Genomic DNA, 23,894 nt, shown 5'->3' with positions numbered 1-23,894 from the left:
CAACACCCAGCCCCAGGCTGGCAGCTTCGTTCGTTTGCATCACCTGGCCCCTGTGGTCCCGCCCCAGGGCAAGAGCACCTCAGCTCAACTGAGCCAGACCTCAAAGTCAGCCTGTCACCCTCCCAGGCTGGTGATGGCTAAGCCCAGGGTGTCTCCGGCTCTGTTGCTCACCCCCAATTTCAGGCTCTCCATCCATCACCTTATGGTAAATTTCGGGGCTACTGCTGGGGAAGAGAAGGTGTGAAGAAACCACTCAGGCACGAAAGAAACTCTGCAACGTGGAGAAGCCCACCGTGGGCTGGCTGTTCAGGCCCAGGTCGGGTCCCCGTGTGTCCCAGCCGGGCTGGGTGGCATCCTCTAGACGTCCTCCAGTGCGTTCCCTTCTACGCTCTGGGCTCACGGGGAGCAGGCCGCGCGGACCGTGGATTTGGGGGCTGGCTGTTCAGGCCCAGGTCGGGTCCCCGTGTGTCCCAGCCGGGCTGGGTGGCATCCTCTAGACGTCCCCCAGTGCGTTCCCTTCTACGCTCTGGGCTCACGGGGAGCAGGCCGCGCGGACCGTGGATTTGGGGGCTGGCTGTTCAGGCCCAGGTCGGGTCCCCGTGTGTCCCAGCCGGGCTGGGTGGCATCCTCTAGACGTCCTCCAGTGCGTTCCCTTCTACGCTCTGGGCTCACGGGGAGCAGGCCGCGCGGACCGTGGATTTGGGGGCTGGCTGTTCAGGCCCAGGTCGGGTGCCCGTGTGTCCCAGCCGGGCTGGGTGGCATCCTCTAGACGTCCTCCAGTGCGTTCCCTTCTACGCTCTGGGCTCACGGGGAGCAGGCCGCGCGGACCGTGGATTTGGGGGCTGGCTGTTCAGGCCCAGGTCGGGTCCCCGTGTGTCCCAGCCGGGCTGGGTGGCATCCTCTAGACGTCCTCCAGTGCGTTCCCTTCTACGCTCTGGGCTCACGGGGAGCAGGCCGCGCAGACCGTGGATTTGGGGGCTGGCTGTTCAGGCCCAGGTCGGGTCCCCGTGTGTCCCAGCCGGGCTGGGTGGCATCCTCTAGACGTCCTCCAGTGCGTTCCCTTCTACGCTCTGGGCTCACGGGGAGCAGGCCGCGCGGACCGTGGATTTGGGGGCTGGCTGTTCAGGCCCAGGTCGGGTCCCCGTGTGTCCCAGCCGGGCTGGGTGGCATCCTCTAGACGTCCCCCAGTGCGTTCCCTTCTACGCTCTGGGCTCACGGGGAGCAGGCCGCGCGGACCGTGGATTTGGATTCGGGCACCTGGATCTGAACCCCAGCTCCGCCGGTTGCCAGCGGCGTGGTGTGGGCGAGTTCAGCTCCCCCAGGCCCCCCGCCCCCTGGCCCCTCGGCCCTGACTGAGCGTCTGTGACAGCAGCCCAGCGGGGCCGCCCAAGCCCAGCCTCTCACCCGGTCACCCGGAAAGCGGACACCTCGGCCTTGGGAGCCCCGCCTGGCTCTGCAGCTGCACTGGGCTCGGGCGCCTCCTCTCAAGGGCCCTTGGACGTAAGGGCTCAGGCGCTGACAAAACTAACACCTCCTTCTACCTTTCATCCATCCCCAAGACCTCTAGATCTTTCCATGCAAAGTCATAACTGAAACCCAGCCCTCCATCCTGAACCCCGGAGACGTGGCAGCCCCGCCCAAGTGGATTCTTACTAGAAAGACACCCAGCACTAAGTCCCAGGCCCTAGTCCGGCCCGTGTGACCTCCGGGCACTGCGTCATCACGGGGAAGTCAGGGCGCACCCACTGACGGCTGGGAGCCTTTCCATCCCCCTCCCCACGATTCCCGGGCGGGAAGGGGCCGGTACTTGCACCCTGAGAGCCGCCCTTCCAAGCCACTTCCCATGCAGGCCTTGCTCACCGGGTTCCTCGGACAGGGGGTCTGCGTTACACCCTCAGGGCGGCGCTCTCCACTTCAGCTGCACCTGGAGAGCTTAGCCAGGCCTGGGCGGAGCTCAGACACCTGTGCTTTGTCCCAGCTCCCCAGGTGACGCTGATGTGCCCCAAGGCTGAGGAACACTGAGCCACGCCCGAGCGCCGACCCTCTCGCCTCTCCCGGGTCCTGCAGCCTCGAGCAGGAGGTCCCACATCTGCGCCAGTCCCACAGCTTGGGAGGAGGAGGGGGTCTGGGGTGCAACGCTGTCAACCCCACCATCAGTGGGTCCTGGGCAGGCTCAGCCCGGAGGGGGGATACTTCCTACCCCTTAGGCTTGTTTTTTCAAATGCTGCTTATTATATAAAAAAAAACCCCAGGGAGCTGGTATACAAGCAGATTCCTGGGCGCCATCCCCAGAGACGCTGCCTCGAAGCTGGGTAGGGCCTAGAACTCTGCATTCCGACAGCGCCCTGGTGACCGGTGCAGCAGGTCTGAGACCGTCTGCTGGCCCCAGGCACAAAGGATACTTCCACTCCACGATGCTGATGCACGCCCTCCGGATGGGGTTCTTGAGGGTCAGGCAGAGCAGGGCACGGGGCGGGCGCGTGGCCATCGTGCTGCCCTGTTTCTTGGGCTTCCCGTACTGCTGCCGCTTCCGCTGCGTGGAGCTGACCGTGGAGATGGTGGCGTTGCCAGCGCTGCCCATCAGCTTGGCCTGCCGGGCCGCGTCAATGGCTGCCTGCCAGGACAGGGCGGCCCCCGGTGTGGGGATGTGCTCAGGTGCCAGCCCCGCGGCCGCGTTGGCATTCATGTTGGCGTGAGCCGGGCGCGGGCTCCCATAGCTGGGACCTGCAGGAGAGAACAGGGGACAGCGGTCACTGGGAGGAAAACAGGAGAGCTTGTGATGTGCTCTGGATCCCAGGCTTACAATTTTTTTTTTGAAGTCTCATTTCAACCACAATTCAGAAAGAGCCATGTACCACAATGTTCACTGCAGCACTATGTACAACAGGCAGGACATGGAAGCAACCTAAATGTCCGTCGACAGATGAATGGGTAAAGAAGATGTGTCACATATACACAATGCAATATTACTCAGCCATAAAAAGAAACGAAATGGAGTTATTTGTAGTGAGGTGGATGGACCTAGAGTCTGTCATACAGAGTGAAGTAAGTCAGAAAGAGAAAAACAAATACCGCATGCTAACACATATATATGGAATCTAAAAGAAAAGGTACTGATGAACCTAGTTGCAGGGCAGGAATAAAGAGGTAGACATAGAGAATGGACGTGAGGACATGGGGTGGGAGGGGGAAGCTGGGGCGAAGTAAGAGTAGCATCGACATATATGCACTACCAAATGTAAAACAGTTGGCTAGTAGGAAGCAGCAGCACAGCACAGGGAGATCAGCTCGGTGCTTTGCAATGACCTAGAGAGGTGGGTTAAGGAGGGTGGGAGGGAGGCTCAAGAGGGAGGGGATATGGGGACATGTGTATGCATGTGGCTGATTCACTTTGGTGTACAACAGAAACTAGCACAGTATTGTGAAGCAATTTTACTCCAATAGAGATCTATTAAAAAAAAAATGTCCTATTTCAAACCACTGCAGGAGCCAGGGAGGTGGCACATGGAAACATCAGTGTGTGACGCTGGGAATCTGCTCTGGTCCTCGTTCAGTCTAGGTCAGCTGTGTGACCTTGGACACATCACACCCCTCGTGTTAGGTGAACAAGACACGAGATGTATTGCATTACAACCTTTACGGACCTCAGAAACAGTGAGTGGAGGATGTAGGAAAAGACAAATATGCAATGCAACACGTGTCAATGAAAATACATACTTGTAAGAACACATACAAATAAAGTAGAAGAGAATGGCTATTTATGGAAGGTGAGGCAGAAAATGAGAATAGGCGCGTGGGGACAGAAAAGAAGAATGAATGAATGAATGAGAGCCACTGCATGAATCAATGCTAACAAACGTACAATGAATTGAAGGGTATAATTCACTCAAATCTCTGCACCTAAGTTCCAAAAGATAAAAGTAAGTCTGATACATGAAGGGGATGGACCCAAGCAAGGTCACATCCAGGTACCTCAAAGCCATGTGGCGATGGGAGTTGTTGGATAGGAGGGTGGGGGGCTGTGACGGTTTTGAATCAGGAGCTCCTCTGACATGCTCCCATTGAGAAATAGGATCTACCCGCCCTCCTCCTGACAAAGGGTCGGCCTCTCGTGACCGTTTTGACTGGTAAAGTCCAGCAGAGGTGACAGCAGAGATTACTTCCAAGGCTAGGTCGAGAACTCGCAACACCAGCCCTGGGCCGCCATGCTGTGAGGAAGCCCAGCCAGTCAACGTGGGGTTGGGGGGTGGGCATCCCAGCCAGCCCCCAGCTGCTCCAGCCACCGCCTGACTGCAACCCCACGACAACACCCCAAGCCAGAACAGCCCAGCGAGACCTTCCTGAACTCCCAACCCGCAGAAACTGGGAGACAGCACGGTGTTTGCTGCAGAAAGCCACTTGTCTTCGGTGACTCATTACGCAGCGTTTGGTACCTGGCAAAGGGCGCTGTGTGTAGTGGGGGGCGACCAGAAAGAAGGAAACCTGGGTAGGAACCAGTGAAATCCAGCACAGAAGCATCTGCATGGCTCTGGTCTAAAGGCAACAGAAGCCTCCAAGACCGTCCCTATGACATGGCGCGTGTCTGGTGGGTTCTCTCCCGTCAGCTCGGGGGGCACCTCACCCCAGAATCCTACAAGGCTTACCAAGGGATCAGCTCAGCCTGGGCCCCAGATCAGACACATGACCTTGAGACTGGCCGGCTGGGCAGGTGCCCCAGGGTCAGGAGATGCCACAGAGAGTGGGGTGATTACTGTGGGCGGAGAGCCTGGCATCTGGAGGCCACTTCAGTCGCCTGGGAGACTGTGGCTGGAACCCAACCAGCGGCACGAATGTCACCTGCAAGCCCCTCCACCCCACGATGACCCTCTTCTCTGCTTCATGTGCACAAGGCTCCTCCCGGGAAGCTGCTGGCCCGGGACACACTGCCCCGTGGGGCCCTTCTCTCTCCTCCCTGCCACGGGCTGGGTCCTCGCCCAGCCCCCTCCCCCCAGCGCACATCCTGGGCCCGTCCTTCTAGGTTAGACCTTCAAGGCAACTTTTGCTGCCGGTGTGACCCCCTCAGCCCCACCGCCGGCCCTGTCCACGACGGGGGCCAGTGCAGAGATGAGCACATGACTCAGCTTAGCCTCAGAACCCAGACACACTCCATCCTAGAAACAGGCTCTGAAAACCACTGGGCACCTGCATCCAGCCACACCTGATGCCCGCCTCACCCTGAGCTTTCCAGTTTTCTTCCTTAGGTAACTTCGCTTAAGCTAGTTTGAACTGGATTTCTGTCCCTTGCAACCAAAAGCGAACGAATACGTTTGCTCGTACCTGCCTGGGCTGTCATTCCTCCCAGCTTCCAAAGTCTATGTCCCTTCCATCGTCACACCAGTGACACACAGTAAGTTTCCAGTTTTATGCCAACTGACCGACGTGACCACCAAAACGCTGTACCTCAAGGATTCTGGGACTTTTCTGAGCACGAGAGAAAGGTGACAGATTCGTGATGTCTGCCGGGGGCACGAGAGGGAGGGGGACGGCATCACAGGTGTGCGCTTCCCACCCCGCAGGACCCCAAGATGAGCACTTCGGGTCCACTTAGGTACCAGCTGCTGCCGCTTCCCTGTCCGCTGACAGCCGCCTCCGGCACCGTCGCCATGTGGTCCCCGTGGCACTGGAGCCCCACCGCCACTGCTGGGCCTCGTCCTCAGTTCACTGCCTGGCCCCAACCTGACACCAGCTCCATGTCACCATCTAGGACGTCGGGAGCCGGAGGACCCAACCCTTCCCACCGGGGGTCTCATCTGTCACGCACCTGCCGCCGTCCTCCCTGTGTGTGTCTGAAGCCTAAAGCAAGCGGGACCCCGCGAGGCCGGGCCTTCGCCTTTCGTATGGGAGCCCCAAGGAAGGGACGCGAAGCCTCCAGGCGCCTGCAGCACGAGCGGCGCCGTGACAGCCAGCCAGGTGAGTGTTTCCACCACACACGAGGGCGAGGGCGCCGTACTCGCTGGAGGACGAGCTCCTCCTGGGGTTCACGGCCTGAGGGTGAAGGGGCTGCACTTCTGACCCCAAGAACACCCTCCGTGTCAGAGGCGATCTTCATGGGGCGGTGCCCACCACACCACCCACCCTGGGGCCTCCGGGATGGAGGCGGATGGACAGACGTGCTGCCCTGGACCGAGCCGGTCCAGCGTGGCCGGATCGCGTGTCTCACCGGCTTCACCGGCGAGGGCTGCGACCCTTAGCTTGCCCGTTTGGTCTGTGGGAAACCACCTTCCTTCCTAGACCCCCGGTCTGGCCATGACCATGCTGAACAGCGTCTGCTGGAGCTCCTGGGCCGCCGTCCTCTTCCCTCGCGTCGGGAAAGCGGCCCTGGCTCCACCCTGCCGGACTGTCCGGGTCTCCGCGGTTCTCTCCTGACACGAGGCCTCGACACCACCCCTCCCGCAGACCCTGGCGGCCACACCCCGGCGCTCCCGGAACGCCTGGACGAAGTGCGAGACGAAGGCGGGAAGCGGCAGACAAGAGCTGACGTCATCAGCGCCAAGGCCGGGCTGGGTGCATCCCGGGGCCCCGAGGCAGCGAGACCCGGAAAGCCTGGCCTGGGGGGGCCAACTTCAGGGCCACCCGAGCCCTGGGCGATGACCTTATTTATGCTGTGAGCCGTTCCCAGAGAAGTGGGGGGCTAACTTCAGGGCCACCCGAGCCCTGGGCGATGACCTTATTTACACTGTGAGCCGTTCCCAGGGCAGTGGGACCTCTCGGGAGAGGTCCATCTGGAGAAGCACATACGGATAAGCCCGTGGGGAAAAGTGGAATGTCAACCTCTCCCCAGCCAGAGGGCAAGAAAACAACCTTCAGTATTTCGGTCCTGGCAGCCCAAGCACTGCTGCAGCCTGTGACATAACGAAGGGCACAGTAAACACACACACACACACACACACACACACACACACACACACACACACGAGAGACAGGTGTGGCCCCTCGGGCTGGCCTCCATCCAGGCCGTACCTCAAGGCCCAGCTCAGCCTCTCCTATCACAAGTGACTGTCCCCCACGCCCTGGGACGACTCCCACCCAGGCATGAGGCTCTCAGGACCCCTAGGACCCCCCCCCTGGCAAGAGGACACAGTGATCCAGGAATGGCAGGCCCCGCGCTGGCGGAGCCGGAGCAGAGCTAGGGAGGAAGGGAAGCAGCTCTGTGTCTCTGACGGCTTCGGTTAGCAGGAAATAAGCACCCGACGCAAAGAGACCAATTTTCAAATTATAAAGCTGATTCAGAGCTCGGTCCTCTGGCTGCCAGCTGAAACGATGCCACCGTCTAAGTCTGCTCTGGCTCTGCCTTCCTGGACGATCTGCAGGAGCCCAGGGCGGCCCAGCAGACCAGGCCGCACACACAGGTGGGCCCCACCGCGGACCAGGCTGCACACAGGTGGGCGCCACCGCGGACCAGGCCGCACACACAGGTGGGCGCCACCGCGGATGCCTTCCTTGTACGGGAGCAGGTTGACTCCCACTCGTGAACCGGCTCCGCCCCCCGGGGCAGCTCCCCAGGCCGCACACAAGGAGCCAGGACGAGGCCCCGGTCGGCCTTGGCACGGGTTGCTCTGCCAGGGCCCAAGCCGGGAGATGGGCTCCCCGGAGCCCCTGCAAGGGAGGCGTGGTGCTGGGACCTGGAGCTGCTCAGGGATGAAATCGAGCGACTTTCTTTAATCTGCGTCCATCCACGCACCTGCCCCAGGGCCGCGTCCCAGAAGAGGCCCAGCATCTGCTTGCTAAGGCTCGTGATGACGACGTCACGGCGACGGTGACCTGGGAAAGCGCGGGATCAGCCCGTCGGCGCCCGAGAGGACGAGCTTTCCCAGGCTCCCTGCTGACCTCTCTGCTGTGACCTCCAGGGAGCACTCCGGCGAAGAGGCTGTGAGAAACGATGTCTATCTCCGGTGCCGCTGGCCTGGTCCAGGCCACCACCCATGTCTTGCCCCAGATGCTGCAGCCCTGCCGTTTCCCCCACTTCTCCTGCCCGTCCCCAGTCCAGTCTCCATGCAGCAGCCAGAGTGACCTTTCAGAAATACAGGTTATGAATCAGGCCCTGTCGTCCTCCCAGTCAAACCTCTTCGCAGTCCAGACTCTGCCACAGGCTGTGAGCCTGCAGGGGCGGCCCTGCCTGCTTCTCAGAACTTCCTCGCTCTCAGCCTGGTCCAGGCACGCCTGCCGTCCTGGCCCCATTTCACTCAGACAAGCTCAGTCCTTGTCTGCCCCAGGACCTTTGCATGTACTCAGCATGTGGTTCCCCCTGCTCCCTGCTTGGGAATTCCTTCGCAAATCCCCTCCCGACCCCACAGTGTAAACGGGCAGACCTCCAACCCCGGCGGCCAGCGTGACCCTCCCCATCTCCCTTCCACATTATCCCTCAGTAGAGAAGCCCAACCGCCTGGCACGAGCAAGGGACCCCCGGTTAGCCATGTGTGTGTAAGGGGTTCAGGGCTACAGGCCGGCTTCGTGAGCACGACCTCCCCCTCTGGCCTCAGTACATGCAGCCGTGCACAGAGGGAGTGTCTCCCAGCGGCCAGGCTTTGTACACACAGCACAACCTCGGCTCATTTATGGAGACGAGAAGCAATCGTGTAGCACCAAGGACATGCTTCCTCTCGGGCCGGGTGCGTCCTGAGGGCTTTGCAGATGCCCGCAGTGACCGGGGCCTCCGTTCCCTTTAAGAGCGAAGCAGCCGACCTGAAACAGAAAGCGAGCTTCTCTGCCCATGAAAGGCCAAACGAGCAGCCAGCCGGAGGCCATTAATCTTCTCCATCTAGTGCGTTTACTGAGATAGCCGGGCGCTCACACAGGGAGGACGCCGTCGGGCGCTCACACAGGGAGGACGCCGTCGGGCGCTCACACGGGGAGGATGCCGTCTGGGCTCAGACGACAGCTGAGGCCCGGGCCATCGCAGCCGGGTGTGCTCCCCCAGGGAAGCCTGGGGTCCCGCTCAGCCCCGGGCAGCCTGCCGGACCGACTAACTCAGAAGCCATCCCCCCTCCTCCTCTGCACGCTCCTGTCCCGCAGAGGCTGGACACACTTTCCAACCTCCCCGTGGCCAGAATGACGCGGCTGTGAGGTCAGCCAGGTCAAGGCCTGAAATGAAACTACATCCAGTGGGGAGGGTGTCCGTGCCACTACTCTCGCCCTGTAGAGACAGAAGGGCTCTGGCAATGGCTTCCCGGTGCCCAGACCTCGGATAAGGTGCTGTGATCCCCAGCGCAGTACCGCCCAGATCCACTTCCTGAAGATCCCAGAGTCCCAGTCCTCTTAGCGACCCAGCTCTGCCATGTGGTCCTAGGAGCAGTCCCGGGGCCTCGCCTACTGCCCGCTCCCCCAAGCCTTCCAGTCACTTTGTAAACCTTTAAATGCCTGTATTAAGTATTCATCCTCGTAAAACGGCTACGGCAGTGTCTGCTGTAGGTCTGAACCTTGCCCGACACGGTCAGGCTACAGCAGCGCTGTCCTAAGGAACTTCTACATGAAGGAGACGCTCCGTAATTCTGGGGTGTCCAGCGTGGTACCCACCAGGCACTGGCTTTAAGCACTGGCCAGGAGCTAGTGCAACTGAGGAACTACACTTTGAATTGTATTAATATTTAATTTCAGGTAATTTACATTTAAGTACCCTCGCGTGGCTAGTAGCCACACTGTGGACGGCACACGTCTACATTTAAAGAGGAGTCGTGGGCTTCCCTGGTGGCGCAGTGGTTGGGGGTCCGCCTGCCGATGCAGGGGACATGGGTTCGTGCCCCGGTTCGGGAAGATCCCACGTGCCGCGGAGCGGCTGGGCCCGTGAGCCATGGCCACTGAGCCTGCGCGTCCGGAGCCTGTGCTCCGCAACGGGAGAGGCCACAATGGTGAGAGGCCCGCGTACCGCACAAAAAAAAAAAAAAAAGCAATCAAGACCTGATTCCGAGGCTGCTGGGGGGGTGGATTTTCTGATCAGGAAATAACCACTCTCTGCAGAAAGACATACTTTCAAAGCATACAAGATCCTATGATCCAACAAACAACAGAAACAAAAAGTCATTTTTCAGGGGTTAACACTCTCGACAGACGAATAAGAAACTGGGTTTCCCAATGGGCAGATGGGGAAGCTGACATTTCCCCCAGCCCAAGCTGGGCCCACGAGAGCCCAGGGACATCCCAGCTGAAATGCAAGCCCTCTCCCCAGACCAAGCCCCCAGAGGGTCTCCTGAGCGTGTCAACCGTGAGCTGTACGTCTGCCTCCTTCTCTTAGCTGGGCTATTACTGCACTATTTTCAACGGTCTCCTGTCGGTCCCTCCGCCCTCCTCTCCCCACATCCTGCTACACACACAGTTCACGAGGGATGACGACGCTCAGAATGGGCCCTGGACCACAGGAGTCAAATCTGCTCTGAAACAAAGAGACAGTGAGGGACCAGGGACATCTGCGGCCGTCTCCTCAACTCGACCCATCGGGCGCTGCCTTAAATAAACCCGCCCCCTTTCTGTGCTCCATCACACCTCCATCTAATGACGGGGCAAAGGCAGAGAATCTAGAGCGCTTTGGAAGCCCAAGCCAACGGGGAGGGCGTAAGGGGACCAGCATTCTCACCTTCCAGAGATCCCGCAAACAAAACCTGCCCTCTGCTCTCCATGGGGCAGCAAGTCCAAAGGAAACAGAATCCAGAGAGGGACTCACATGGAAGCAAACTGGCCTCCATCTGCAGAGGACCCTAACCAGAAAGCCATGCCCCTGCGGTACTCAAGGTCACATTGACCTCAGAGAACAGAAGGAAGAAGAACAGCCAGAAAGCAAACCGACAGAGTTGCTGAACCACGCCCCGCAGCCAAAGGTCGTCAATTGCCAAGAGTGAGAAAATGCTTCTCCTGCTTATATCCAAGCAGGGGGAGGGGGCACGTCGCACCCTCCTGCTATTTGAACGAAGGCACCTGTCACCACCTGGTGACGGCAAACCTAAATTACAGGACCTAGTGGAGAATTCCCTCACGTTTACTGAAAGTCAGCCTTTCAGCTTTTTAAGTGTCACCGCAAAGTAGCCTTTATAGTAAAACACAAGTAGACCAGCCCTGGCTGAGGTCAGGTACCAGCTAGAAAAAAGGGAAATCCTCCAGGTCGCCGATGTCTGGGGACGGGAAGGGTGCAGAAGACGGGATGAGGGCCACAGTGGCCTGGCAGAGCACCCGTGGGACCCAAACACCGACTCCCCCTCCTGTGCTTCGGCCAATGAAAGCCTGAGGAGTTCAGGGGCCCCCCTCCGATTCTCCCAACGAGCTGTAAGCCCCCTGCGAGCAGGAACCAGCTCTGTGGCTTCTGAAATCCGAGCACAGCAGCCACCCAGGCGGTGCTCAAAGCACAGCGCCTGCACGGAAGTTCTCTGCAGAATTTCTGTTTAGGCTTCACAGATATTTATGCAGAAGTCCACAGAGACGATGCTATTCGATTCTTTAGATCAGTATGTTCGCCGTATGGTAAATGTGGTTATGTCCTTGTTAAGGGGAGGTTTGTTTCCTGTCCTACACCAGCAGGGAAACCCCAAGAAGCAGGGCCCTCACCCACCCTACTCACCACTGCTCCCCCGAGCCCAGAGATGCCTGGATGTGACGCATGCTCACTGAAAGTGTGCTGAACGGATCAATAAGTGGATATTGGCAGGATGTAACTGTCCCGTGATCTTTTCTCCCTTAACATTCATCACTTAGACTCTGGCCCCATGATACTGAGGGGTTTGCCGCTTTGGCCCCATTTTATTGGAAGGAAAACAGAGACACAGGGAGACCACACCTTTCCCAATCACCAGAACTAGAACATGGGAGGCAGTGCTACCTTGCGAGGACAGTTTTTAGTAGATTCAGTGGACCCAACCTAGTTCCTTCTCACCATCTGGGAGGGTGGGGGGCAGAAAGGCTCGCTTCCCTCACTGATGCTCACCTGCCCACTTCTTTCACCCACTGAGGGGGGACGGGCACCTCTGGGAACCAGCAGTAACCAGCTCTGACTCAGAGGACCGGCGGGAGAGCCCTGCGGAGGCTCGGAGCCCAGAGCTCAGACCCAGACCCTCGCAACCGACAGCACGCCCACTCCGCAGGAGAGAAGGTCTGCTGAGCCCAGAGCCCCGCCAGCCCCACCGGGGACCCTTCCCAGGCCCCTTTCGCTGCGCCCACCACGGGTAAGTATCCACCACGGTGTGAATTATACCAGCACCAAACTGGAGATCCCCCAAAGCCCACCACTGGGGCACTGGTTAGATAAACCAATGCAGACCCACATGATAGAATTGTAGGAAGCCATAAGAATTATGTTTTTGAAAAATAATACACAGAAGGAAACCCAGAAAGGAGCGGATATACGTGTATGTACAGCCGATTCACTTTGCCGTACAGCAGAAACTAACACAACATTGTAAAGCAACTCTACTCCAATAAAAGCTAATTAAAAAAAGAAAAATAATATAGAAAAAATTTTTACAACGTAATATTAAGCAACAGCGTCCAAAGAAGTGTATACCGTAGGACCTCAATTTTATAAAAGACTTTTTTTATAGGAGAAAGGCTAAACGGAAACTAAATAGAAATAAAGTATAAAATAATTTATTATTTTTAAAAAACAGAAATGTTATTAGCGGTTATCTTCAGGTGACGAGTGACATTCATTTGCGCAGAGGCAGGTCAGCCGGGCACACAGGGCCCTGGACTCAGAAACCAGGCGGGCTGCATTCCGGCCCTGTCAGTTACAGCCCTGTGACTGGCCCGGCCACCTGACCTCTTGGTACCCGAGATTCCTCGCTTGTGAGACGGAGATAATAACAGAGGCTATCGCACCTGAGTTAATAAGGGACACCTCTCAGAATAGTGCTCAAGAGCAAGGCCCTTGTAAGTCCCAGCTCTTGCTTTCATTAGTGTATTTTCCAAATTCTGTACACTGAATAATTCTTTGGTAATCAGAAAGAAAAGCGTTGTGATTTTGTCTGATTGTTTAAGTACGCTTCCAAAATGACCGTGGCCAAACCAGCATCAGATTCTTGTCCAGCTGCTGACCACCCATGGGGGGCAGTGCGCAGACCCCACCTGGTGAACCAGCCACCCTGCGGCCTCTTCCCCCCAAACTCCAGCACATCAGGAAAACACGGCACCTGCCCACAGGCGCGGAGGAGCGAGAAGTCCCGGGGTGGCCCTGCAGCCCCTCTGTGCGCCCCTCTGCCGACCACAACCTGCGCTCAGGACTGAGGGTCGTTGGCACCCGTGTCTCCACCTGCAGCTCTCTGTACACAAAAGGATCCGGGTTTGGGATAAAGTGAAACAGGCGATTTGGAAATTAGCCGAGAAACATGGGCAAGATCCTTTCCTTTTCCTCGTCTTCTCGACCTTTAATAACAATTTCGTGTAATATCAGCTGGGCTCCATGAGGTCTGAACAGGTACGCGCACACGCGGGGAGAGGACTCCTGGATCCCGTCCCCGGGCCTGAGACGTGCCATCCCATAAACGCAAGCCCTCCGGAGAGGTTCTAGCAGAACCAGACATGAGAGGGAGGAAGCGGCTTTCCTCCAGCCTCACGGTGTCAGAACCCAGGCCACCGACCCGGTGACCATCACTCACACCCCCAGCCGCCCTGCCGAGCGCCCAGTGACGTACTCTTCTCTGGGCCTCGGCTTACTCATCTGTAAAACAGAGATGAGAATGCATTCCTCACATGACAGTCGTAAGGACTAAATGAGATTCTACCCAAATATGAAGCATTACTTCATGAGAATCACTCCACACACGCCCGCATGTAAAGCCCCAGGGCACCAAAGGAGAGGAACGCATCTTCAGGGATGTGAACTAAAACACAAAAGCTGCTTTATAAAAATTCTTTTAAAAAGACTTTTTCCTAGAAGTAGCCCCTCCTTGTTAAGAAACCGCCTCTTAAAAAGTGCTGTATCCCACACACAAATACTGATAGTGTCTGTTTGTGAAAAAGTGAACCTACCCAGAGAATACGGAGAATTCCACAGATCCTTGAAGACCGTGCTCCATTTCCCAAGGACCCTCCGTCAGGGGAAGGCTCTGAAACTTCTCCATCGTCCGCGGGATTGCACGGTGCGGGGGGGGGGGGGGTCCCGCACATATTTACACACTACACACATGACACACACGAATACACGCACACTCGGCACTCTGTCCTCCTCCCGGACGTCGCCAATTCTCACCCGGGTGGGACAAGAGCAGCGCGTGACGTGACTCCTCTCCACTCACAGGCCGCTTCATAGCCACGCTCTGGTAAAGCATAACCCTTCTCTCATTTAGCCAAGTCGATGCCATGCCATCTCATTCACCCCACAGCACCTCCGCCAGACAGCAGGCAGGCGAGAAGGTGGAAAGGCAACGAGAAGGTAAGCAGGCGGCCCTGAGGCTGTCTCCCTTTGCTAAACATTAGCTGCATGGAAGCACCTTGACGCTCCCCGTTTGCGGGGCAGGGCCAAGCCAGAAGCCAGGAGAGCTGAATTCCAGGCCCTGCTCCATCGCCAGCTGTTCTGGGCACTTGGGCGAATCACTTCTCTCTTTGTCTCCTAACTTCCTCTTCTTCAGAGGGAGGGGGCTCAGCCAGTGACCATGAAAGTCCTTCCGGCTCAGATACTCAGCTCCCAGAGCCCCGGGGTCCCGGCCGTCACGCCTCCCCGGCCGGTCCAACTTCCACGAAGTTCCACGGTGCCCGGGTCTCCTCCCCACTGGCCTCAGGACGAGGGCCGAGAGGGTGCAGCCCACCACCCACTGCCCTCTGCTCACTGGCTGGTGGCCCGGGAGAGGGTGCTCAGCCGTCCTCAGTGGCTGCCCCCAGCTGGCCTGGGCTTACAGGGTACGTTCAACCTCAGGGCCATGCAGGCAGGAAGGGCAACCCAGAGAGCATGGCCCTCCAGCCCTTGTTTCTTTCCTAGTTTGTCATCCCAGGATTCCCCAGGACTTCAGGGGCTCAACAGGGTCTACACGGAGGTCCTCAAAGCCAGAGAGAGCGCTTCACACCCATTAGGATGATGGCATCAAAACACCAGAGAAAACAAGCGCTGGCCAGGGCATGGAGAAAGCAGAGGGCTGTGCACCATTGGCGGCAAGGTAAAACGGTGCAAATCTGATGGAAAACAGCACGGTGGTTCTTCAAAAAATTAAACATAGATTCACCGTCCAATCCAGCAATTCCACTTATGGGTATTTATCCAAAAGGAGAAAGTGGGGACACCCATGTTCACAGCAGCCTTATGCAGGACAGCCGAACGGGAGAACCGGCCCGAGTGTCCATCAACAGACGAATGGATCAACAAAATGTTCTACGTACGATGGACTGTTATTCAATCTTAAAAAGGAAAGAAGTTCTGACGCAATGTGTCAGACGCTTCAACCTGAAACCTTGAGGACAAAATGTTCAGTGAGATAAGCCACAGAAAGACAAGTACCGTATGATCTACTTACAGGCGGCCCTTAGAGCAGGCAGGTTCACAGACACAGAAAGTACCATGGGGGCTGCCAGGGGCTGGGGGAGCGGGTGGGGAGCTAGTGTTTAATGGGGACAGAGTTTCATCTGGAAGACGAAAAAGTTCTGGAGATGACGGTGGTGATGGTAGCACGGCAATGGGAATGCACTGAATGCCATTAGATTACGTGCTTTAAAAAGGTTACGACGGTACATTTTGTGTTGTGTCGGTTTTATGTAATATTAAAAAAACAAAAAATTTAATTTAATTCCGTTTCCTTTTAAAAGCCAAAGAGGAATGAGTGTTGGACTCAGAGAACGTGGAAGAACAGTCCAAGAGGAAGGACACCTGGGCAGGCGGGGCCCCCTCCTCTGGGGAAGAAAGCTCAGGTGTGAGGATCCCACGAGCCCCAGCCTGTGCCCGGCTCTGCCCGGCCGCGGTGGGTCCTCTCTGCAGCCCACGCCCAGCCTGCGCCCGGCACAGCAGGTATAAAGAGACGTGTCTGCTGAGGGAATCCACCTTCTCCCCCCGTCCTGAGACTTCCCGTTGCCAATGACAATACCATGTGGGACTGAGGCTGGGACCGACTTACCCACCGAGCCCTCCAGGTCTTCCGGAACTCAAGTCCAGGCTCTTTCCTCGGGGCCTCCTGAGTCCCTCCCTCTGCATGCACGGTCTCCTGTCCCTCTTGAGCCCCACTCGGCCTTTGTCCTTCCTTGTCCTTGGGTTTTTCTGACACCTTCCAGACCAGGAGCCTCTGAGCCCTCTCGGCCTTCACTCCATCCTCTCCCCGAGGAGGACAGAGGAGACACTGGGTCCTGGTATGGGGCAGCGGCTGCCACCCAGGGGGTCCTCGGGGCTGCCCGGATGCCTCAAGTGCATCCACAGGCCAGGCCAGGCCACAGGGAGCTGGGGAGTTGGGAAAGTCCATCTTTAGGAGCCCAAGGGGAAGGCAGAGGTCAAGGCACTTCCAGTTTTCATCCCAGAACTGAGCGATGATTCGTGGAGCAGAAACCGGGGCTGCAGAAATGCTGTGAAACCACAGGTCTGTAGCACTGGCCCCGTTGAGGTGACTGTCCTCCAAACAGGTCCATACGTAATTAGGAGGCTGACAACTTTTGCGACAAGTCAGATCTGGGGCTGGTCCACGGAGCCAGCGGGGCAGCGGGAACGCGGAGGGTGTGTGGAAACCCTGGGTGCTGGGGACAAACCAAGAAGCAATTGAGGGAATAAGGGAGCCGGAGAGGAAGCAGGAGAGCCTAGTGGTGAGAGCGCCGAGAAGGAGCCACTCGGGACCGAAGCTCACGTTCCCTCCGAGCCCGGAGCACAGGCAGGTGGGCGATGTGCCTGAGGCCTGGGACGCTCTGAGCTGTTCCAAGGGTTTTAAAACCCTTGCAAGCCCTTAGCGGGTGCAGCCATTCGTGAGGCCGCAGTGGACGGCAGCCATTCATTGGGGTCCTTTTACTGTTGACCTTGCTGTCAAGGGAGCTGAACCCCGGGCCTGCAGCAACGAGGGGGAGGCCACCGGGCAGGATGCCGGCTCTCAGCCCTCGACCCTCCACCCCTGGCAGCTCTCCTCCTCGTCTAGGAGACCGAGGACGAGGTGTGCTGGGCCTGGGTGCATGTCTCCTCCCCTCCACCAGAGGCTATGTGACTCTGGACCAGTTCAGCCCCGCTCTGGGCTTCGGTCAAGTTGACCAACGGACCCCGAAGGCCCTGTACCCAGTTCTGCATTCCCTGATTCCAGAACTGGCATGTGGGTGGCGGAAGAGTTTATTGTTCGGGACGTGCTGGCGAAAGGAACAGGCTTTCCAGACGGCGCCCCCTCCCCACCCCTGAGTTCCTCCCTTTAATGCTAATAAACGCTTGAATCTGAAAAGCACCACAGACACAGCTGATGGACAAGGATGGCCGTGACTCCAAGAGCAGGGTGTGCGATGCCTGCTCCCCACGGCGCCCAGCCCCCGGGCCCCTGTCGCCTCTCCAAGCTGTTCTTCCTGGCCCAGCTGATGCCCTGGAGCCACAACCCCCGGAGCGTCAGTCCCCCTTGGGCGTCTGACTCAGTGGGAACCTGTCAACATTTGATTTTCCCCATCTGTGAAATGGGGACATGACAACTGGCCAATGGGGGCAGAGCAGACGTGGGACCTGGATGGTGAGTCACCTGTCTCCACACACGTCCAGGAGGGGACGGGGCCCGTGGGCCACTTGCCTGGCTCTGCTCTCTGCACTCAGCATCCCACCAAGAAGAGCGTCCTTTCCATAGAAAACAGACTGGACCACACACAGCTTTGCGACGGGTCGTGCCCCGGCCGCCGGCATCTGAGACCCTGTGCGCTGACCCCAGGGATGAAAGGCCGTTTTCCTCATAAAACTATGGGATTGGGGCTCCACTCAGGATGGTCGGTGCCCCGTCCAACCTCCTGGTTGAGCCAAGCAGTTACGAAACCCCACCCACTGACCCCAAGTCACCAGAGATCAAGCAAGTGTGGGAAGGGGTCACGACGGGGGGAGGGAGAGCTGCCCGCCTGGGATACAGGGTCGGGACAGCAAGCGCCCCATGACCGGGCACGTTGGGCGCACATGCACGCACACATGTTGAAGGAGTGTGTGCAAACACGCGTGTCCCCAGCGTGCAGCGTGCAGGCGTAGCTAAGTGTGCACGCTGGCCCTGTGGGTGGAGGACAGGGCCTCTAAAAGCTGGAGAAGGCAAAGAAGCAGGTTCCTCCCCAAGAGCCTCCAGAAGGCGTGGAGCCCATTTTGGACCTCTGACCTCCAGAATGATGCTCCTTAAGCCACTAAGTTTGTGATGATTCGTTACAGCAGGAAAGGGAAATGAATACACCCAGCATCTCACCTGGGTAAAACCACTGCAAACTGAAACAGCAGGAAGAGTTCAGGGGTCTCGGTTACTCGGCCGACGGCCGCGAGCAAGCCCCACCCTGGGGCTTCCTGAGGGAGGCCCTGCTGCTCTCGGCCTCTGCTGGGGCTGGACTGGTCTGGCCATCTCTGCCGACGCCAGATGTCTGGGGAGATGGGCAGGACAGAAACAAAAGCCTCCAGGTACTGATTTAAAAATGGACAAATGACTGGAATAGATATTTCTCCAAAGATGATATACAAACGGGCAAGAAGCACATGAAAATATGCTTAACATCACTAATCATCAGAGAAATGCAATCAAAACCACAGTGAGATACCGACTCATCCCCGTTAGGATGGCTACTGTCAAAATCCCAAAACAGGGGCTGCCCTGGTGGCGCAGGGGCTGAGAGTCCACCTGCCGATGCAGGGGACACGGGTTCGTGCCCCGGTCCGGGAAGATCCCACATGCCGCGGAGCGGCTGGGCCCGTGCGTCATGGCCGCTGAGCCTGCGCGTCCGGAGCCTGTGCTCCGCAATGGGAGAGGCCCGCATACCGCGGAAAAAAAAAAAAAAAAAGAAAAACAAAACCCAAAAACAACAAGTCGGGGTGAAGATGTGGAGAAACTGGAACTCTTGTGCTGATGTGAATGTAAAACAGTGCAACTACCCTGGAAAACAGTATGGAGGGTCCTCAAAAAACTAAAAGTCGGACTACCACGTGGTCCAGCAATCCCACTTCTGGTCATTCACCTAGAAGAGTTGAAGCCGTATCCGTAAGAGATACAGGTACACCCACGTTCACGGCAGCGTGACTAACAAAAGCCAACAGGTGGACGCAGCCCAAGTGTCCACAGACAGACAGACGGACGGATGGATAAGCAAAATGTGGTCCCTCCATACAATGGAACGTTATCCGGCCTTAAAAAGGAAGGAAATTCTGCGGCAGAGGCTACAACAGGGATGAACCTCGAGGACTCCACTGAGTGAAACAAGCCAGACACAAAGAGACAACGACTGTATGACTCCACTTACGTGAGGTCCCTGGAGGAGTCAAGTTCACAGACACAGAAAGTAGAAGAGTGGTTCCCAGGGGCGGGGGCAGGGCGGTGAGGAGTCGTCATTCAATGGGGACAGAGTTTCCGTTTTTCAAGAGGAAAAAGTTCTGGAGATCCATCTCACAGCAGTGCGAATATACTTCACGCTACCGGACTGTACGCTTAAGACTGGTTAAGAGAGTTAAGCTTCACGTTTCGTGTTTTTCACCAAAATAAAACAAATACAAAACTCATTCCATTCTCCGAGTGTATAACGTGCACCCAATGAGCCCGGCACGGCCGGTGTGACGGTTCCCAGCCCTGCCTTCAGCTGGCTCCGCAGGCCTGTCCTGTTTACACGTGTGCCCCCCAGGGGACCGTGAGCTCTCCAAGGACAGGAGTCACGTCCAGCCACCCCAGGGCCTCCCTCGGCCCCGAGTGGCGTCATACACGCAGGAGGTGCCCCACGGACAGTTGGCGGCTTTGCTCTTTCACAAGGGTGTGGCCTTAGCTTCCTGCAAATTAATCCCATTCTTTGCAAGTGGTGCCTACGCTAGCGCCACCCCCACCTCCTCCACCCCCGTCCCCCGCCCACCGCAGGGTCCGGGGCCTCAGCGCAGGGCAGGGAGCGGTGGGCCGGGGCTCGCGGAAGAGGCCCCGGCTGTCGGGGAACACGACACAGCTGTCCTGCACGCGCTCACAGGACACCCCGTCTCCACCCCGCCCGGCCTTCCCCACGTGGCATGGAACAGGTGAAATCGCTGGGGAACCCAGAATCAGAGGCAGAGCGGAAGGGTCGCCGCGGCGAGCGGGGAAGCGCTTCCGTTTGGTTAGACTCTGAAGCGCAGAGTCTCGGAGCCCCACGCCCCAGCCACCGAAGCGCCCCGCTTGAAATACAGCATCTCCTGGACTCATCTGAGAACATCGACAGAGGGCGAGCTCCCAGGTCGGCCTCTCGCAGGGGAATCTGAGCCTCCCCGGATTCTGCAACCACACGTAACAACCATTTCAACAAGCGCCAGAAGCAGAAACACAGCTGCGCCCGGGTGCTGAGAGCCACCCCGACATAACCTGGGCAGCGCGAGGACAGTGCGGGTCCTTCTCCTCCCGTCTGCAGGCCCAGGTCCGCCCTCAACATGGACGGAAGCAAGTCACAGGACAGAAAGCCAGCCGGGGGCACCTTCTGAAATCCTTGCTTAAAAACAAGAGCAATGAATGCCTACAGAGCATTCACAATGGGCCAGACCCCATGTTCATGTACGTAATCATCTCAGCATCCCCACCGGCGAGCACTATTATTATGCCCACTCCCCAGATGAGAAGGCTGAGGCACGGAGGAACCGACTCCTGTGAAGCCCCCAGGCCTGACCAAGCAACCAGGCTGCTGACGACCTCGCTCACGGCCTCCACGGCAGGTCGCTGGCCTGAAGGTGTTAGCATCCGGGTTCGTGCCCACCCCCAGCCCCCGACCCATCGGAGGGCACCCTGCAGGTCTCACTGGGAGGGGCACACAAATCTAGGGGGCTATTTCTAAGAAGCAATGTTTGCAGAGAGCCACACGTCTCAAGGCAAGAACCGAAGGACCACGGTGCAGAGAAACACACCTCACAAGTGTATACGGTCCAGGATGCTTGCCTTACGTATCCTAAAGCATGCTGGAAACGTGAAGGAATCCTCAGCCACACCTCCTGCAAATCCATCCCCACTTAACGGGTAAGCAGACTACCCAAAGATGGGAGGAGGGACCTGCCCAGCGGGTGACGTGCAGAGGGAGTGGGTGATAAAATAGGTCATGGAATTCAGGCATCGCAGTTCCAGATCTACAAGACGATACCCCTGCCCCTTATGAAATCATTGGGAAATATCACCCAGAGACAAATATTTGAATGACGAGCGTCTCCCAGAAGAGCTCTGTGCCAAAGGCACGGCACCAGCTTCTTTCTTTTAAAGAATCACAGGGGCGGAGGGAGACGTTGAGCTGCCCCTCCACCCTCCTGCACCAGCAGGTCACGTCTGCGAGACGCGCTCTTCCCCTCACGGTCTTTTCCGAGAAAGCACATGACTTGACCTCTCTCAGGAACCCACCCCCAGATCCCCCGATTCTGGAATTCATGAATTCTGTGTTCGTCTCTTACCTAAAAATCCCACACTAAAATGTGAGACACTTTCCTTTTCAGAGTAACAAAAGAACTTCTACCCTAGCACCATCACCTTTAAAACAATTTTTAAACCAACTTTTTACTTATATATAAAGATGGGTGCTTCCCTGCGGGCTTGTCTCCTTCCAGATACACAGCCCCGGTTCCGTCGGCTTCCCAAAGCCATGTTTTCCACTGTCTCATTTTATGCCTCTCATTGCTAGTCTTTACATTCTCTCATTGTCTCTAAAAATAGCCTCAGTGCACACCCAGCGTCACAGGAAGGACTTCAAAGCGCTAGACATTTGAAAGGACTCTCCCCTGTCCTGTTGGGACTTGGACTCAGGCGGGCCCCCATCCAAGGCACACACATGGCGACGGCACAGGTACCAAGGATCAGATGGTCTAGGCCCAGACACGTGAGCAGGGCAAGGAGGGTTGCTAGGAGACTGGAGAGATGAGGAGTCAAGTCCAGCCCAATCAGCAAGCAGACAGGACTGAGGTCCCACGGGCTGCAGGCTTGACAGAATGCACAGGCAGAGAGCAACCAGCAAGGCCCAGGCTGGGCGACGGGAGAGCTGCGTGCTCAGAGCGCAGAAAAGAGCCAGGGCAAGAAGGGCTCCGGGGTGTAGCCTGGGAACGAGGGGATGGAAGCTGAGCCTGAGGGCGTGGCAGGAACCGTGACTGCGCCAGCATCTGTGTCCCTTTTCCTCCTGGGCCACGGCGAGCCCACAGTTGCCAGGCTCCCTGGCAGCTGGACACGGCCTGTGACTAAGTGGTGGCCGATGAAGCGTGAACAGCAGTGACGGTGCTGCAGCCGGTCCCGGCCGGGAGAACCTCCCACACACGGTCCCCGCTTTCCCATCTGCAACCCTCTCTTCTCCCCCCGCCCCGCCCCCGACAAATCAGCTGGATGGGGAGGGCTCTGATGACCTGAACGAGGGCCGAGCACAGGACGACAAGGGCCCGGGTGACTGAAGCCCCTTGCGGGAGGCCACCTGGCGGGGAGTGCCTGCATCATGACGTCACCGAAAAGTACACATTGCGTCCAGCCAGTGAGCTGCGGGGCTGCTGCCCTCACTCACGCGGGGGCGGGGAAGGAAACCTGCAACCAAGCAGGAAAAACGGGCTTGAACTCGCCGAGAGTGGACGAGAAATCAGATGATTTGGAGAAACACCTAATCGATGTCCAAGTACCTCTTTCACTTTTCTTAATAGGGTCACAAGGCCAGTGAATCAAAGGGATGCCCCGACACAGGCTCTGGGAGGGCTGATGAGCAGGGAGATTAATAGGAAATGACGTGTCGGGCTACCCACACCCCCGTTTGTTCCGCAAACCCTGAGCACCTGTCCCTGGGCCCCTGCGCTGGTCGTGGCTACGACGTTAAAGAGAGCTCAGTCGCGGTCCGAAAGGGCCCCAACCAAGTGGGGGAGGCAGATATCCGCCACGTGACCGGGTATCTCAAGGGTCTGCCGGAGTGTGACCGCACCTCGGAAAAGGGACTCCTAACCCCGCCTGGAACGGTCAGGGAAGGAGCCCCAGAGGAGGGGAAGCTTGACTAGAAAGTGTGAAAGGAACGGCACGTGCAAAGCACCAATGAGTGTCCTGCATCTGGGAACCAGCAGCAGGCAGTACGTCTGGCGCCGGGGGCTGATGGAAGCCATCAGGCTGCTGAGATGAGTAAAGGCCAGACTGCGAAGGCCCAGCCCCGTTTACCATCCACAGGGAGCCGGCCGAGGGTGGACGCTGTGTAACGACAGAAAGCCATCTGCTCTGCTTCCTGGGGGCACGGTCAGCGTGAACCAGGACGGAACATCTCCTCAGAAGGCTCTTACAGCCACCGAGGCGGGCAGATCAGAGTCCGAGGCTGGGGGATGAAATATCAAGGAAGGGGAGCCTCCAAGACCGGGTGACTGAATTCGCTTTGGAGCGAGAAGAAAACTAAGATGTGGGGGACAGGACGCTGCGTCCAGCTGAACCAACGTGGTGACGCCATCACTGGAACAGTGACCACAGGAAGGGAGAAAGGCTTTCGGGGGCGGCGAGAGAATGAATTGATTTTGAGGGACCTGAAACATTCTAGGCATGTCCAGTAGCAAATTAAAAACGTGAACTTGAGACAGACATGTGGGCTGCAAAGGTAAATTTGGAAGTCATCGTCCTAGCAGTGACGGGTTCAGAAACGGGTCGGACACAGAACTCACATCCTCAGTGTGGACATGCACTCCGGCGGGTCCGCAGTCAGCCGGCACATAGACATGCCACCTCCATATACAGATGTTTGGAGGACTGATTCACAGATGCGTCTAAGCTTGGAAGGTCTCTACTGATGGGACCCACAGCTCTGTCCTTGGCTCTCGCTTTTTAAACACGGAATTTAAAAATTTGGATGAAGGC

The 23,894-nt window shown here is 57.6% G+C and overlaps 1 protein-coding gene across 10 annotated transcripts in view; it reads right to left on the bottom strand.

The window, feature by feature from the left end:
- The window catches only part of CACNA1C (calcium voltage-gated channel subunit alpha1 C), a 485,400-nt gene that overhangs the window by 433,351 nt on the left and 28,155 nt on the right, over positions 1-23,894 (bottom strand). For all 10 annotated transcript variants that reach the window (XM_073789178.1, XM_073789179.1, XM_073789180.1 and 7 more), the window contains exon 2: positions 2,403-2,724. In XM_073789178.1, the coding sequence (XP_073645279.1) occupies positions 2,403-2,724 (322 nt within the window). The remainder of the gene's footprint in view (positions 1-2,402; positions 2,725-23,894) is intronic.

The sequence above is a fragment of the Tursiops truncatus genome, chromosome 11 (assembly GCF_011762595.2).
Source record: "Tursiops truncatus isolate mTurTru1 chromosome 11, mTurTru1.mat.Y, whole genome shotgun sequence".
In the NCBI taxonomy this organism is placed as follows: domain Eukaryota; kingdom Metazoa; phylum Chordata; class Mammalia; order Artiodactyla; family Delphinidae; genus Tursiops; species Tursiops truncatus.
Note: the sequence above shows the minus strand (reverse complement) of the source record. Positions and strands in the feature narration are given on the sequence as shown.